At 42.4% G+C, this 17,224-nt stretch overlaps 1 protein-coding gene across 2 annotated transcripts in view; it reads right to left on the reverse strand.

The window, feature by feature from the left end:
- Nucleotides 1–869: 869 nt before the first annotated feature.
- The window catches only part of SAMD12 (sterile alpha motif domain containing 12), a 181,247-nt gene continuing 164,892 nt past the window's right edge, over nucleotides 870–17,224 (reverse strand). For both annotated transcript variants that reach the window (XM_082286916.1, XM_082286915.1), the window contains exon 5: nucleotides 870–9,996. In XM_082286916.1, coding sequence (XP_082143042.1) covers nucleotides 9,974–9,996 — 23 coding nt within the window. In that variant the 3' untranslated portion in view covers nucleotides 870–9,973. The remainder of the gene's footprint in view (nucleotides 9,997–17,224) is intronic.

Here is a 17,224-nt window from a genome sequence, read left to right on the forward strand (position 1 = left end):
GAGATGTTACAATAAAAAACATGATTTATGATTTTTTTTAGATGACAATTTCTCTTGACTTTGTCAGTTATAGCTTACACGGTATAATTTTTTTCTATTATTTTTTATTAATCTAGTGTTTGTGTTTGACCAAAACATGTCATCAGTCTCTACCTTACAAATATGAGAATATTCAGAATTATGGCTGAAAAGAAAAAAAACCACATATATGGAAGAACATAGTACCATGCTGGAATTTCAGCATTTTTCTGAAAACTACCTAATCCATTGACTTTTAAATTGCTCACGTGCCATAAATACTGAGAATAAATGGGGTGGGTGGGATGGGAGTGAAATGCCTCACAGCATAAACAGTCTAATACCTGCTTCTTTTGCGGTTTGGTTCCCTTAGAGGATGCTTCACTGCTGACAAGGGCATCCCCCAAGTCTTGAGAAATAAGGGCAGTGAAAGGAGAATTCTTCCTCACCGTGTGCTGTGTCTGCTCCCTGTTGCACTGCACTAAAGAAAAACCAGAAGAGTTGGTCTAGATTCACACGCAAACCCAGCCCAGCAGAGCAGAGCCCTTTGCTCAGGTACAGCCTTCTTTGCTGCATTTAGGCAACCCCTGCATCCTGTGCAGCAAAACACTGCACAGACCCAGGGACTGCAGCTGGGGAAGGAGACTTGTGGGTGGGCAAAAAGCTCTGCCCACCTTCAGGTGCTGGAAACCACCCGAACGAGAATGGTCAGACTGTCAGGTGAGAGTTGTCGCTAGAAAAAACCTCTGGGTTTTTTCTCCTCCTGTTCATGACCTGGATCAAGCTTGACCTTGTTAAAATCAAACAAAATACTTTCAGTGTATAATAAAAATTCCATGTTTTAATACATTGCCATGCACAAATGAAGTCAAACAATGCAGAGTACAAAATTGTCAAATATACAAAATGATAAAGCAGATACCCAAAGCTTCCAGAGATCATGCCCAAAGATACCAAAAACTTGATATTGATTTTAATTTTATTGTTTAAAAGAACTCCTCCCTCCCACCCAGGCTTTATTTTTTGTTGCTTTTTGAAAACAGAAGGAAGTAAAGACTGAATATAAAACTGTAAGGTGGAATTAACAGTGATGGCCACTTTGTATACTAAAAATTAGATTGCATGATAATTTCTGTTTTGGGAAAAAAGCACTGCTCTGCAGCTGAACACCTTAGATGCCTGGGGGAATGCAGTGTACATCAAACAAAAAGGCACACTTTTGTCTCATGCCACCTCAATTGGCTCCATCATTAAAAAGTTCAGACACAGATGTACTGGGAGTAACAGTGTGTCACTTTATAAGCATTAGAGTGCTAGCATCTTCCTAGATTATCAACCAAGTTAACATTAAAAGGAGATCACTGGCTTAGAGTATTTCCTTAGTGAACGTCAACCAGAACTGAGTCCAAAGGCAGCAGGACCAGACATGACTTGCTGGCTTCAGGCGACTGTTTTGACCATGACCATGGGCTTGCAGTCAGCCTTTCTGCATCCAGCTGTTCTCCATCAGGTGACCAGATCTCCCAGGACCTCGATCCCAGTCTCCCTTGATCCCAGTCTCCCTCTCACTCCCTGCAGCTCATGTCCCTCATCAGCGGCCGATGTGCCTGGCACAGCCTGGCACAGCCTGGCACAGCCTGCCATCTGATTCTGTGCATGGGCTCCTTTTTGGGAGGCCACCTTTGGAGACAACTCAGGTGCAACTGCAATTCCAGCTGTCAGCTGCCTGCTTTCCTCAGGGTCATGTTCAAACAACTTTAAATTCAACTCCCCAAAATAGAGGAGCCCAAATTTAGAGCCCCCTTTGCTGGTTTATGGCGTCCAGAGCCAGGCAGGCATTCCTCCCATCTTACCCAGGCAGTGAAAAAGAAACAATAATTTCAAGGCAGGTCCAGGTAGCTGCAGTCCCTACAAGAAGCTGAAAGCAAAGCCCAGCACATCCCAAAGCACTGCCCTGCCACTTTCAGATTCTGCAGTAACTTTGAGAAATTTAAAAATACACCTCTTTGCCTTGCCAATTATCCCTGCAGCTTAGTGCAAAGCAAAGGACTCCTCTCCTCAGAGCACGCAGCTTTTTTGGGGAAATGCTGGTCATTCCCATTGCCAGAGTATTGTCCAGTCCTGCCAGGTCATGTCTCCTGCCATGGCTGCAAGAGCTGATCAGCACAGAGAGAACACTGGGCCCTGCTTGTGGGTTAGCCCAGCATGGCTCCATTCCTCCCCTTGGTCAGTGGTGTTGGATTCAGGGGAGAAGGATGAGATGTGGGTCTCATGCGGAGATGCTTTGCATAGGCTGGAAGCTCCTGTCCCTCTGTGCTTTTTCTACTGTCACCTAATCTCTTTTCTACCTTCCTCAGAAATGCAGAGAAGGAGCCTCTTACAAACAAAGGAAGCAGACAAAGTGCTAAAAGGACTCCAAACATTACTTTATCTATTTGGTCTTGAGACCAAAGCCTGGCTCAGTAAGGAAAACTTCTGCCTAGATGTAAAGCTGCCCCCTCAATATTGAAAAAAACCCAATCAACTGATCGAGTCCCCTAAGCATCTGATGGGACAATTTATGGGTTTTTTTCCTTCCCTGCACAGCTTCTTATTGCTTACATGCAGTTTTGCTGCAATACCAATCTCCCTGCTTTAGAAAAAAAATCCCTGTGTTTTGCTATTTAATTTGGTGACTTACGATACTAAATAGATAAATTCAAGGCAAATGCTTAATAGAAGGAATGTGATTACAGGTGTAACAACTATAGAGGATGGTTTTTTTCTGAGAAACTATTTAGATATATTTGGAATTAGTATCAGAAAGGAGCTTTTTTTTTCATTCTTAGACTGAGCCTGGTCTGAGCCTGAGCTGTGCTGTGATAAAGCTGTCAGTCCTGCTCTTACGGCAGAAGCAGATGTTACAGTCATGTGCAAGTTCAGCTTCGTCCCTGCCCCAGCCAAGTTCAGCTGGCCTCAGCCATGCCTGTCACAGAACACTCTCCTCCAGAGCTGCAAGGCGCCCCAGCAGCATGAGGACACCTGTAAGTATCACACTCCAAAGCCAGGGACCCCTCAGAATTTGGCAGGCAGCATATACCAATGTGCTTTAAAACACAAATCTAGTCCAAACTCATTTTGCTAGGATTTCACACTGGATTAGAGCAAGAATCCCCAAAGATCTCTATCTTCATAGCTATGGCCATAGCTAGTTCCTTCTTGTTTCAGCTCCTTGATGTTGATTCAATACCAATCTGCAGTAAGTATTGCTTTTATAGTTTCCCTTGTTTGTGTGAACTGCTTACTCTTTAGACCGCACATCCCAGTTTGTGCTTTTCCCACCACTTGATGAAGCACATGGAAGATGACTCCAATGGTTCACACTTGCCTTGCACCCTTTGACAGTGGTTTTGTGAAATCTGAATCAGACACCGAGTACTCCTCTGCTTATTTCCAAAGTACAACACTCAAACCAGCCAATGGTAACAGGACCCAATCTGGCAAAAACCCACTGCTGGGAGCAGCTGTCATTTCTCTGGGTAATCCCACTGATGTCATTTCACTTCCAGGGCTTTACTAACCAGCTCCAATGGGGCTCGTCATGAGAGCAGAAGTTTGCTGTCTTTGAAGCAAGGAACTTGTGTACTGTGCTCAGCTGCACGGCGATACAATCTCCCTCTCCATCAGCACTGCAGCTTCTCTGCCAGTTGTTACAAGCAGGAAAATCTGTTTCTTGCCAGCAAGATGCTACCTCCTTAAGAGGCAAATGCACAGCTGTTATTCCTTGCTTTGACTACACATCCACATGGCCCCATCATTTGCATACAGCATTTTGTCCCATGCTGCTATCAGTGAAAGGCTACAGACTCTTGGTATGTCCAAGGGTTTTGTTGTCCTTTCTTGTCCATTTCTCTTCCCTTAATTATGTGCAGCAGAACCTTACAACTGTGAGCAGACCTACTGATGCTCATACCAAATCCACAGCTTTCCACAGAAGCTGTTCAAATTAATACCATTTTGTGGGGGAAAAAAAGGATATACATTGCCCTGCCTTCCTGTAATATTGGAAACTTCAGGATATTTTTAATTCAGAAGTTTACATCTGATGATCTAGTCTAATCCTTGCATAACACATGCCTAGTAACTTCATCCAGTGATTGCTGCCCCGGGCCTGGATTTCAGTTTGAGGTAGAGCTTATTGACTTAGAAAAATACTCTGCATACATTTAAAGACTTAATGTGAAGGAGAACATGCCAAGTAACTAAGTTGTCTCCATGGGTAATCATCCTCCCTGTTGAGTATTTGCACTTAATTTCTAGCCTGAAATCAGTTTCCAACCAGTAGAGCACATCATTCCCTTTTCTTCTAAACAGAAGAGCTACCTGCCTTCAAACAGCACTTCCCTGCCCAGATAGAAGAGTGTGATTGCAGACAGAGATCAAGTCACCTCTTCAAATTGCCTCTGATGGATTAATAGCTTGAGCTTCATTAGTCTGACACTATAATAAGACCTGTTTCCCTGCCCTTGAATGACACTGGGAACTATTGAAAATAATCTTTCCAAGTTGTCGATACCCTTTTTGAAAGACTGACAGTGACCAAACAAACTGGAATGGCATCAGTATTGCCAGGTCCTACATCCCAGCTAGCAAGAGCATCTCTGGGGCTGATGCTGAACGGATAATTTATGACTCTGTATTATTGCAGACATATTCCCCATGCTTCTAATTTGGATTTGCTGCCATCTCTCCTGGATTTTTAACTTTTCTGTCCTCCAGGTTATTCTTCACCACTGACCTACTCAGATCATTATTTATTCCCCCCCTGTTTTTGTCATCTCTGGCTGTTGCCAACAGTAATTTTCTCTTTCTCTGGGGGGGTATATTGAAAATAGAGCATGCCTTGGGAGGAGCTAATCAGAAATAGTCTCACTGAGAATAATTCATATTTACAGATATTTTTTGTGATCTAGCCTGTAATCCATTTTAATCCACTTAATATAGGCAATATTGATTTTGCATTGTGCTATTTTGTTCTTTATCAGATTCAAATGCTCTATAGGAGGCTGAGTATAGTATGCTAGCAGAGCTTCTTAACAATCATTTGATATCACAAAAATAATAGCAAGTTTATTTGGCATGATACAGTTTTATAAAAATAATTTGGAGGGATTTATCAATTTTTAATAGCTCTAATGATTACACCATATAAACTTTTCCATGATTTTGCCTAAGACTGATCGGAAGCTAATGAGCCTATAGTTTTCTGGATCAAACAACTCCTTCTTTGGAATTATTGTGGGTTTGGTGTCATTTGAAGCTTCCTTTATGCTTTCTGGTTCTGAGGAGTCCTAGGCAAGTTTTTCTTTCACTTTTGGATTCAGTTAATGGTTCTACAAATTTAAAATTATGTTTGGATAGTTACTGCTTAATATTACTTGTAATTACTGATGGAGTAGGAGGAATTACATTTTAATGTGTAATCTTACTCTCTCCTTCCACTGCTATCAAATACAAAACAAGACTATTTGTTGGGTTTCCAATGTAGTGTGAGCAATCTCTGTGCTGGGCCTGTCTAACATCACACTTAGCTTTGCTATGACAGTATTTATTAGGATATATGTAAAGTCTTTGGTGTAACCTAACCTATTTGCTACTGACTTCCCATGCATTTTTGGCTTCCTTCATTAAGCATCTACTTTTCTTACTTGCTGATTTATCCTCATGAGCCTGCCTAATCACCCATACATTATGTTGGTAGGTTTTTTTGCACTCCAGATTACTTTACTGAATTTTACTATAGGAGGTTGCAGGTAATGCTGGTAATATTTTCCCCTCACCCATCAATTTTAATTATACCAAAGGACCTTCTCTTTTTAAATTAAAATCTTATTGACAGCCTATATATACCAGGGTCAATTGCAGTCCTGCAGCAGAGCTGTTCAAGGAGATTCTGATGGCAGAGATGGTAACTCTTTAGGGGGACCAGTGTGAAAGATGCAGGGTTTTACTTTGCTTTATTTTGAATAATGCAGATCTTTTGGCTTCATGGCAGGTGGAGGGACGTTCATTTTAGTGATGACACAAAACCCCACCTCGATGCTGGCTCCCTGCCTGGCACTAATCAACACATCTCTGGAGACTGCAGTAGAGTAGTGCCAATGTAAGTCTGCTGGGATCTGGCATGAGGTCTTCTGAAAACTCAAGGCAAACCCAGAATTTTGTAATTCTTAATGGTTTCATTTCCTCAATGACATTTGTGCTGCCCATAAAAGCAAAACCAAAGAGCTCAAAGAGCTTTTTCAAACTCCCCTCCTGGAAGGCTGCCTTGCCCTCAATAGAATAAATGGTGGGTGTTCAGGCACAGAAAGCCACACAGATGGAAAAAAAATGAGGAACAAAACAGCGCAAAGGATGCTCTCAGCTGCAGCGTGCTCTGTGGGGTGAGCAATTCCTTCAGGTTTCTAGTGAAGGACTTCTCATGGTGTGAAGCACTTGGAATGGCTGAGTTTCTGACAGGGACTCTGAGTGGAGTTTGATGCTGCAACCTGGACACAGAGAAACCAGGTGAGCGTGGAGGCAGGGGGAGGCTCAATGGTGGGAGGAAGGCTGCAGGTCTGCACAGGGAACAGGGTCCTGGTCACAACCCTGCCTCGTCTCAGAGATAGTAACTGGTGATCAGTGTAACAGCAGCATGGCCTTTATGAATTTATCTATCTCCACAGGCTGATAATGGCTGCTTTATGAAAATAGCATTAGTCTTCCACTCTTTTACACTGAACTAATGGCTCTGAGCATATTTCAATTCACTTCCTTTGCTGGAATAACTTATTTGCTCCCTTTCATGTTGACTTGGTCTTTGGCACTCTCGACATAAATGATTTATTGACTAGAGATAAAGCATTCTTTCCCCTGAACTGTTCCTGCAACCCAGGCAAAAGCGGATATGTCTGCTATTAATAAGGTGTTCGGCATAAAAAATGCAATAGACTTGATTGTCTGCACTCAACAGCCTTTCCGAGAACACAGTACCTGCCCCCATTCATAACAACAAAAATCTCTCCCACATGTTTATTTATATTAAAAAGTTTTCAGAAGAATATGCTGGGATCCAGATAGTTGTTCAGGAGATGTAGAACAATTTCATAAATATCCCTGAGGAAGCATGGCCTACTTTGGGAGAATAACAGTGATTAAAAAAACCCAAACACAATGAATAGTTAAATACAAGCCAAAAAGTACAGTTATTTCCTTATGGCTCTGGCAGACAGTTACACACGTGAGAAGTGTCACGGGGCTCGGGGGAGCTATGCTTGCAGTGATCCACATGCATAGGCTGGCTGCAGGATGGAGACCTACACCAGCTTCAAGGGAGGTTTGTCCGGTAGGCACCTACAGCAGACTTCTCTTGGAGTCTGGCTACTCAAGGGTCTGGACTTGATTTTCACATTTCTCAGGGCCTATAACACTGCTTTTCTAGGTCACCATAGCTAAAATCCTGGGAAGCTTTTAAAACAAACTGTTTTAACAGGAGAAGTGCACACATCTAAATTCATGCCCATATACTGGAAGATGTTCAAAACTAACATTGATACAAAAAAAGCTTCTAGTGGCTCTCTGCCTAATGCAACTTCTTCTCACACACCCTTTTAAGATAACACTCTCTGATAAACTCTTCTTTTATAATTCAAATTATTCTGGATTTTTTCACTGGGTAGTAAAATAAGAGAACTCATACTGTAGAAGTATAGCAGTCTCCTTTTAATTTAACATATCAATCAAAGTATTTTGTTTTTCATTGCTTTACCCACATGAAATTGATGTCAATTGTCAGAATGCATTTTTAAAACCTGTAGCAGAAAGAGCTGTAAAATTTGCTGAAGCTTACAGTGGACCTGTGCCATGCACATGGCCAGCTCTATTGGTATCAGATTCCAACCTGCAACCCTATGAAAAGCTCTAAAAAGTGCAAATGTTGCAATTGGCAAAAATCCTTACGTTTTAAGGAGAACTTTTACATCAATTAATTTGAAATTAGGGAGCAGGATTTTCAGAAAGAGAATGTAGGAGCTTACTGCTCTGTAATTCTTGGGAGCTCCATTTGAGAATCCATTGAAAGACCCAAACCATTAAAAATCACTAGCAACTTCTGAAAATCTTGGTCACCAGTAAAAATAATTTGCTTTTGGACTGAATACTACAGAAGTATCCACTATGCTGAATCTGAGATGGGTGGAGATCTGAAACCTAAGCCCATAACCATCTGAAAAAAATGAAACCCTGAAGATAACTATCTGTTTGTTGTACAGGCACCCTCAGTGGTTGACCTTCCATTCTCTAGCAATGAACTGCACAATAGTTTTTAAGAATTATAACAGAGGAGCTTCCTCCAGAAAGGTGCCTTTGACTTACTCTAGCTGCACATTCTCTCCATTACTGCATCTTCACACAACATTGTCTCACCCAGAGTTTGGAATAAATGCTAACAGCAACTCTAAAGTACCTGTTTATCAGGTTGGAGAGAGTGACAGTCTTTAAGTACACAAAAAGCTACCTTTGATTTTGAAGAAAGAAGGAACAACAGAGGTAAGCCCCCTCAGTATGTTGATGACATCAGTTCATTATAAAGAGTGTGCCAGAAGGTCCTGATGTAAGGGACAGACACTAATTCCACTGAATTTGGGGCCCATCGTAGAAACAGTACCACAGCCAGCTGTGATACAACCAGTGATGAGGTCAGCCATTCAGAGACTGAACAAAAAACAACGTTCAGATTGAATGCAACAGTCTTGAGCCTGCTACAGTATATTGAAAGGCTTATTGGAACCATTTACTTATTTCCAGTTCCTACCAAAATACTGTTTTGAGTAGAAAGCGGAAAAAGTTAATGAAGAAATCTGCTGTCTCCAAAGGGAGTGTCTCACTCCTTAGAAGTATAGTCTTACACTTTACCTTTTTAGAGAGTTTGGTTTGGACTACAATTTCCCAGCCCTGCCCAAAACATAAGTGGTGGCCAGCATAAAGAACCTGAATTCTTCCAGTTTATTGTGGTTTTATTGCAGACCAAACCCAGGGTCACACACACATCTGAGAAAGGCTCTCTCCCTTGCCTCTCCCTCGCTGAGTTAGAAAACACACTGGCACACCAGAAACGAGAACTGTTGATATTTGGTGGGTGAGAGGGAGAGCAGACACAGTGTCCTACAGCTCATTCAACCTACCCTGTTCTTGGCTACCTCTGTGACAGCTGTTCTTGAAGTCACATAAAAGAAGTCACATCTCTGCCACGTGCAAATCTATCTACACAACCTACTGTGAATCAGTGAAGGGATGCTAGTACTGGGCTTCAGTTTGGATGCAGTCTCAGCACAAACACTGAAACATATCCTCAGTATTTTAAAAAAAGACCATTATATATATATATGGACTGTGCTAGTTCTGTGAGAAAAGCACATATGAAGTGCTGATATTGTTTAACAGAATGCCATTAGACTGCAAAACTAACACATACAAGACATTTACATTCCTATCAGGGTGTAATATTGTGAACATATCCACTGAGATTGGACAATTGTTATAAGTTTTTCCTAAAACATCATGCCATCTGCATACATAATAAAAGAATCCAGTAGTTGCCATGCTAAAACAGGACTTCTAGTGAAGGGCATAGACAGTCCCCTAAAGGGAACTCAGAAGTTATGCACAGTGATGAAGACTGGAAGAAATTTTCCAGCTAAAGGTCTGTCAGTGACCATTTTCAACAAATTAGCACTGGATGTTTTGCACCACATATTTACTCCACAGCAAACCAGGTCTCCCCAGAATGTATCAGCTGAGTGGGCTGATTTTACTTCAAGTTTGTCGTCCATCCTCCACAGCCATCTTCTGGCAGCGCCATTTATTGTGTTTTTTTTCATGAAGGAAAGTTCACTTTCATATCAAGTGGCAGGACAGCAGCTTTAGAGGCTGGAAACGTTTATGGAGAGCTCTCCGCTGGGGCTGTAAGAAACAAAACAGAAATCCAAAACCAGACTGTGAGTATAGAACACAGCAAAGGAATTATCATGCACTTAACTAAAATTTAAAAAGTCAGGTTTGAGCTTAGTAAATGTACTCCTAGAATATATAGTGGGACCCTTGTACTTTTTTTAATCAACTTTACTCACCAACCAAAAAAGCTCAGTGCTTAATCAATTCCTTAGATAAATATAAAGTGCAGACCAGCAATCATTTGCATGATTTAACAAATCCTACTTGAATTTTATTGCCTCATGTGAAAGCACTGCTTATTCTTCCTGTAGTCTGAGTCCCAGAGAGCAGGGCTCTTCTGTTTGGTTGGATTTGCATTAACTACTGAAGGCTTGATAGCCAAAGGCTGGAAAGGCTCTGCCAAATGCCCAAGTAGTATTTGATGTTCCTGCACCCTTTCTGCTGGTGAAGATCGTAAGAACTGGCTACTGGTGCACAGAAGATAAGAAAACAGCTCACCCATATCCTTCCCCCCCTCAGACCCCATAAAATAATGAGGAGGCTGCAGAGTTTCTCCTTTCCCTGCTAAGCAGTACAGCACACTCAGTGTTGGTGGCTGCTATTCTGTGCCTGAAAGCCCTTGCAGAGGTGTACAGTCATCACAATATGAAGTAAGAGAATGTGGAAGTTACTTGCAACTTCTCCTCCCCTTCAGCCAAACGTTTCTTTGAGAAGCACAGCAAAAGGACAAGAGGCAATGGACACAAGAAGCAACAAGAGATATTCCAGTCAGATGCAAGGAAAAAAATCTTCTGAGTGAGGGTGGTCACATCTTGGACCAAGTTGCCTGGCCAGGCACCTACAGCAATATCTGCAACTCAACCAGATGAGTCCCCACACAGCCTGATTTGGCCTTGCTTTGAGAATAGTTTACTGGAACCATCTCCTGAAGCCTCTTGCAACCTAAATATTTTTTAGCTTGTACATTTTCTGATGGGGATTTGTGCTCCTTGTTCTGCCTTTCTGAACAGGAGACGAGTACCTGTGCAGAACTGCTCATGCTGAAGCACATGCAGTTGTTAATTCAGTGTGTAGCAAACAAATGCTTGTAAACCCATCAGAGGCTCAGGCTTCTGGGGCTGAGGAGCCATGCAGAGACAAGTTCACCATGTTATTCCATGGAATGATAGAATCATTTAGGTTGGAAAAGACCTTTATGATCATTGAGTCCAAGTGTTAACCCAGCACTGCCAAGGCCACCACTAAAATGTTTTGGGATGCAGCTTTGTTTATCACACAGCCCTCACCTATCACCAGTTTTACAGACCAGATCTCTGACCAGGGCAGTGCTGGGATGGGACTCATCAGAATGGACTTTGCACCCTTTCCAGCTGATATCCTACTTCTTTCATGAATGCATGTATCTGTATGTGCGGGAAGAGCTGGATTGTTGGGGTTTTGGGGCCAGATTCCTAATTGTGAAGCTAACAGGATACTGATGCTGCTGCCAAGCCAGCATTGACATCAGCTGAAACTCAGGCTGACAGTGGATTTCTGTGGGGTGTGGGCTGACTGCCTCTGCCAAGCTGTCATTTTGCCCGTATTTGCCTCTCCCAACTGCAAACTTTTGTAGCAATGGACATGAAGGTCTGACTGAGCAGAGAAAGGATGGGATGATAAATCAGTAAGTATTGTGCAAGACTAAAAAAACCACCCACTCCCTGCCATGACCACTTGACCCCTGAGTATAAATATGCCTTACGAAATAGAGGAATAGTAAAAACCATTTTCCTTAATTATTTCCCTCCTTATGTGGGCATATATACCAGATTATGGTGCTACTCTTGATTTCTGTTTTTATAGCTGCTTTGATTTTATCCTCCAGGTTCTCTAGGGCAATGTTCCAAACACCACCTACTGTCATCTACTACACGAGATACCCACATCAGTAGTGGCCTGAGAAAGATGCACATTTGGGACCCAGCAACCGGTTTCACTCCATGGAAGAACATACAGGAAGGCTTTGGTCTAGACAGACAGCTGGTCTAGACAGATAACTGACTGCATCCCCCAAGACACAAAAGAAAGCAGTGGTGACATCAAGCAATTTTGAAGACAAAGGGCAAATCTATGGGGAGGTTTTAAAATTGGAGAGCAGTAAACATGTACGTATCTCAAAAGTGTTTGATTTCAAGTGAACTAGAGGATGTCTCCCATCTGTGTAGCATCAACAGAGATGGGCCTGTCCCACAAAGGAGAAACAGGACTTTCTTTGAGCTCATCTGCTGCAAAGAAGGGAAAATTTGAAAAGCTCTCCCAAGCAATGGAAAATACCTTGCCTAGCCACAGAGTTGGGGGGCTAAAATAAAATGGGTACACTGGCTAATTACATCAGGTCAGGCCTCAGGACTGCACTTATGCTGAAATTCCCCAATCATCCCCATTGTCTCAGTCATTAGCTTGTACTTGTACTTAAGTTTGAAATGAGCCAGCTGGCCCTTCAGACAGAAACCCATGAACAAGGAGAAATGGACCTGATCCCAACCTGAGCTCCATCCACACCGCAGAAGGAGCACAACCACTTCGAGCCATACAGGGCACATTGCAGAGGTGTCTGGATACAACTAGCAACACTGAGCAAGGGGACAGCAGTAGTTCTGTCAAGCTCTGCATTTAGAGCAAGCAAACTGAGGATTTAGTGGTCATCTAGCCTGTTCTGTTCTCACTTTGTCTTTTGAGGACAGGGTTTTAGAAGCACCTATTCTTCCTCATTACCTGCATAAATTTTCATGCCCAGCTAGAGGCTCCTCTAAGGACCCTGGTTTTGTAACAGTACATATCCAGTGTTTTCTGAAAGTAAAGATCTTTGTAAAAGGTATCACAAATGAGCAGTTGTCTTTGAAAACCTTTCCTGAGACAGTAAGCTCTTGAAATAAAGACAGCCCTTTGCAGGGGGTGTGTATGCTAACCAAAACAACAATGAACAGATCTAATCTCACATGACATTTTCAAGAAGCTGATGTAGAAAGACAACTATAATTTCAAAGCCGGAGATTTATTTCAGTTTTTGAGTATCTGTGCTGTGTGATTTTTGTCTAACTGAGAAAGGGACATATTTTACACTCATTTTAAACACATGTTAATTCAACTCAACCTAGAGGTATTACCTATTTGTCACAATTTCATAATTGAGGGATTCTGATAAAGAAAACAAGCATCTATTATCTTTACTAGGTTTACTCTCCTGGAACTAATTTTATACTGTATTTCTAAAATCAGCACATTTCAAACATAGAATTATAATGAAAAATGCCTACTTCCAAATATCCATCTACCATCTGTTCCTTGGAGTCTGTGAAAAACTGCATTCAGCTATAATTAGTAATATTTTTCCTGTGTTAGAAAGGCCACAGGTATCTCACTTCACGCATCTCATGTCACTTGAGACATTATAATATGCTGTACATTATTGCAAACTTGTTGCATCTTGCTATTAACTAATTAGAGTTCATATAACTGTTGAATGATTGGGGTTGGGAGGAACCTTAAATATCATCTGGTTCCAACTCTCCTGCATGTGCAGGGAACTTTCCACTAGACCAGGTTACTCAGAGCCCCATCCACCGTGGCCTTGGCCACTGCCAGGGATGGGGCATCCACAGCTTCTCAGGGCAACGTGTGCCAGTGCCTCACCACCCTCACAGTACAGAACATCTCCCTAATATCTGATCTAAACCTGCTCTTTTCAGTTTAAGGCTCCTTGTCCTGTCACACCATTGTGAAAAGTCCCTCTCTAGCCTCATTGTACCCCCCTTTAAGGTACTGGAAGGTGTTATAAGGTCTCCCTGGAGCCTCTTCTTTTCCAGGCTGAACAGACCCAGCTCAGCCTGTCTTCATGGGAAGGTGTTTCAGCCCCATGATCAACTTAGTGGTTCTCCTCTGGACTCATTCCAACAGGTCCATTCTTTCTTCTACTGGGGACTCCACAGCCGGACACTGTACTCCAGATGGTGTGTGTATCTCCAGCTCTGGGGTCCCCAACAGATACCACTACCTTTGAAGAATTTTGGACTCTGATAAAAGAAAATGCCTGACAGCCCATTCATAGATTTACCCTTTTCTTTATTGTTCATTGAATTATTATTAACACTGAGGTGTGAGAGAATGAGGTGTCTCTGTAAGGCTCATGAAGTTCATGTAAAAACAAAGTACCTTCTTGGGGAGCTGCTGATCCCAGTCAGTCACTGTGGTGGAAGGAGGATTGGCAGGGGCTGGGAAGTGCTGCCATGGGGCAGTCTTGGCAGGGACAGGAACCATTCACCTCAGTACTTTTCAAATGAAGTTGTACCAGCATTTGGTTTCACTCTATCACAAAGCCATCCCACTCCTGCTCTGGGTGGAAAACAGCACTGGTTCTTTTAACCTGTACATAAATGCAGCTATTGCTGCATATCCTCATTACATAACAGGTCACTGATAACCAGAGTCAACAATGCCAGAGATCCGAGGTTACCTCAAACAATTGCATGTGTGGAGCCAGCTGGAGCCAGCATGGAGGGGGTGGCAAAGCACCGCCCCCGCAGTCAGCCCCATCCACCCACTGACCCCTCCTCTCATCGGAGCACAGCACAGGCTGCAAGTCAAGCCTCAGGGCTGCACAGAGACAGTGCCACAGCCCAGCAGCCTGTGTTAAACAGTGACACATAAATCTATGGACTGAATGCAACACCCAGCAGCCGGGAGAATACAGAGATGTGGATGCTTTTTGATAAAGCTGCCAATTTTGTTTTGATTCCCAACCAATCATGTCTTAGTCTGACTTGTCTGATTTTTCCCCTCATTACTAAGAACTGGTACCTGATACAGTGTTGAAGGTAATTTAATGTTGTTTGTCAAATGCAGTTGTCAATATGGTGGAAAAATACCAAGGGGGAAGGGAAGGAAGTCTCTTCTTACTTCGATTTTTTTGTTTTGTTGCCAAGCAGGAAACCAAGATTTTGGTTTTGGAGTAGCTTGACAGAAAAGGTAGGTTTATGAGCACAACACCTAGAGCATCTAACACAGTAATCCTAATCCCAAGTACTTAATATTCTTTAATGAGTCCATGCAAAATAACTATAAAAGCCAAAAATACGTAGAATTAAATGTTGTTTTCTCTTCACACCTACTTTTTTAGGGGACAGGTAGGACATATTTGTCATGAACTATAAAACCCAACCATGAAACAAGACATTTTTTGTTGAAATGGTCAGGGACATTGATGTACCATCACAAGATTCCAAGAGCAGAGTCTTTAAAACAACGAGCAGCTGACACATTAATTGCTATTTCTGCAAGGATAAGTTCAAGGTTTCTTTTTCTACTTCTGGACAACTCGCTCCCATAAGCAGGTACTCTTAATCCTCCTGGATAGAGTTTTAATATCTGTTGATACCATCACCATAAATACGCTCCTGAATAAATACTCCCGCATGAGATCTAGGGAAGAGGACGACGTTACATGCAATAAACTCCTTGGTGTTATTTATGTATTGCTGTGCTGCTCTCTAAGTGTCCCAGGCCCAGACAAGAGCTCTGAGGGGCAGCTGGAACACAGCGTGGCACAGCCCGCTCGGGCACAGCGCTGGGCAGGTGCTGTGTGGAGGACACAACCAGCCCCAGCAAGTACGGGGGTATGTGGGATCCTGGCTCATCCCAGATGTGCTGTCCGGATCAATGGCACATCTCATCTCAAGGAAGGCTTCAGGGTGGCATCCAAAGGCAGTTTAGACAGGATGCTCAGAGCTTCAAGACAGATGATGAACATTCAACAAGGTCAGGCAAATCCCATCCTCTATGTTCTACCACAAGAGATAACTCCCTTCTTTCCTGCAATGCTGGGCTCTCCAGCCTGCATCAGGCAATTTTGAGATGACACATTTCTGGGAGAATGGATGTCGTGGCAGATGCTCTCAGCAGGTAACCTTCTGAAAAGACAATTAGTCAGAGGTTATTGCAGCTGCTGTGTGGAACACAGTTGGTTCACACAGAATGGGTTGAAAATGTAGTTGTCCAAAATGTGTTTTGCTAAGCTATTCAAAGTCCTCAAATAGTCAGATTAGCCAAGAGTGTCTTCATGAGTCACACACAGCCCCAGCTTCCTTACCAAAGAAAATCTCTCAGCAACTTTACTAGGTTAAACAAAATGAGGACATGTACTGATTCTGTGTACAGATGATTTATGCAGGAATTTTGGTTCTTTACCCTTTCCATCAAAAATCAGAGTTCTTGGTGGACAACCCTCTAAAGGGCTTGAGTTCACACTCTAGCCTTGTTCTGAAAAATATCTTAAAAGCCTTTTACATCTTCTGAACTTGATTTTATAGTGGAATCTGAAAACCTCGGGACAAAAATCTGTCCCAAGAGATTATGACCTTTTTATGCCCGTGCCTAACTAGCTTGTGAAATTTCCCAAGCTTAGAAGTTTGGTTCAAAAATCAGGAAAAATCCTAGGAGACACTCTTTCTTCTTGCAAAGTGGTTCATTAATCTCAACTCAAGATGCTTCATACATCCCACTACCCACCTGCTGCTGCAAACATTCGAAGAAAACAGAAAAACACTTGCATTCAACAGATTATGATGCTATTCTTGAACTAACAAACAGTTAAAATATTTTGAAAAAGTACATGCAACTGCTTCCTTAATGCATATGGGTCTTTCAAAGAATTCTCTTGATCTACTGCACACCTACCTATCATTGTGAACAGTGAACTGGCTGTCCTGCAGCATTCTGCTAAGAAATGCAAATTGTAGCAAGCAAAGGTTTAAAGGAATGTGATGCTAAGGTGTCTGATAGTCTCATCTGGTGCTGTCTGAAACTGAAAATGCATATGAGATTGCTGACTTAATGCCTTATCATGCGTCTCTCTCACTGCCTGCTTGTAATCAGTTCTTGGTCTCCCAAGCTCTTGTGGGGTGCTCGGCAGGAAGTGAAAAAGGTTGTCACAGATGAATGGCATTCCCCACACTGTGGCTCTGTACAGCCATTTGCACTGCATTGTGAGCCTTTGCATATCTATTGCTTTCACCTCTAGAGACAGGATTTTAAAATGAAGCTCCAGGAACTGCACAAACTGAGTGAACTCAAAGAAGACATAGCCTTTAGTGGTATCTTCAGCATGTATAGAAGGTGCTTAACCACAGAGTCCCTGGTGGTTTGGTGGCTGCTCTGATCACAACCTGGAACTTGTATCGGCATTTCTTCTGCAGATTCTGCA

The sequence above is a fragment of the Coloeus monedula genome, assembly GCF_965178545.1.
Source record: "Coloeus monedula genome assembly, chromosome: 1".
Taxonomy (NCBI): Eukaryota; Metazoa; Chordata; class Aves; order Passeriformes; family Corvidae; genus Coloeus; species Coloeus monedula.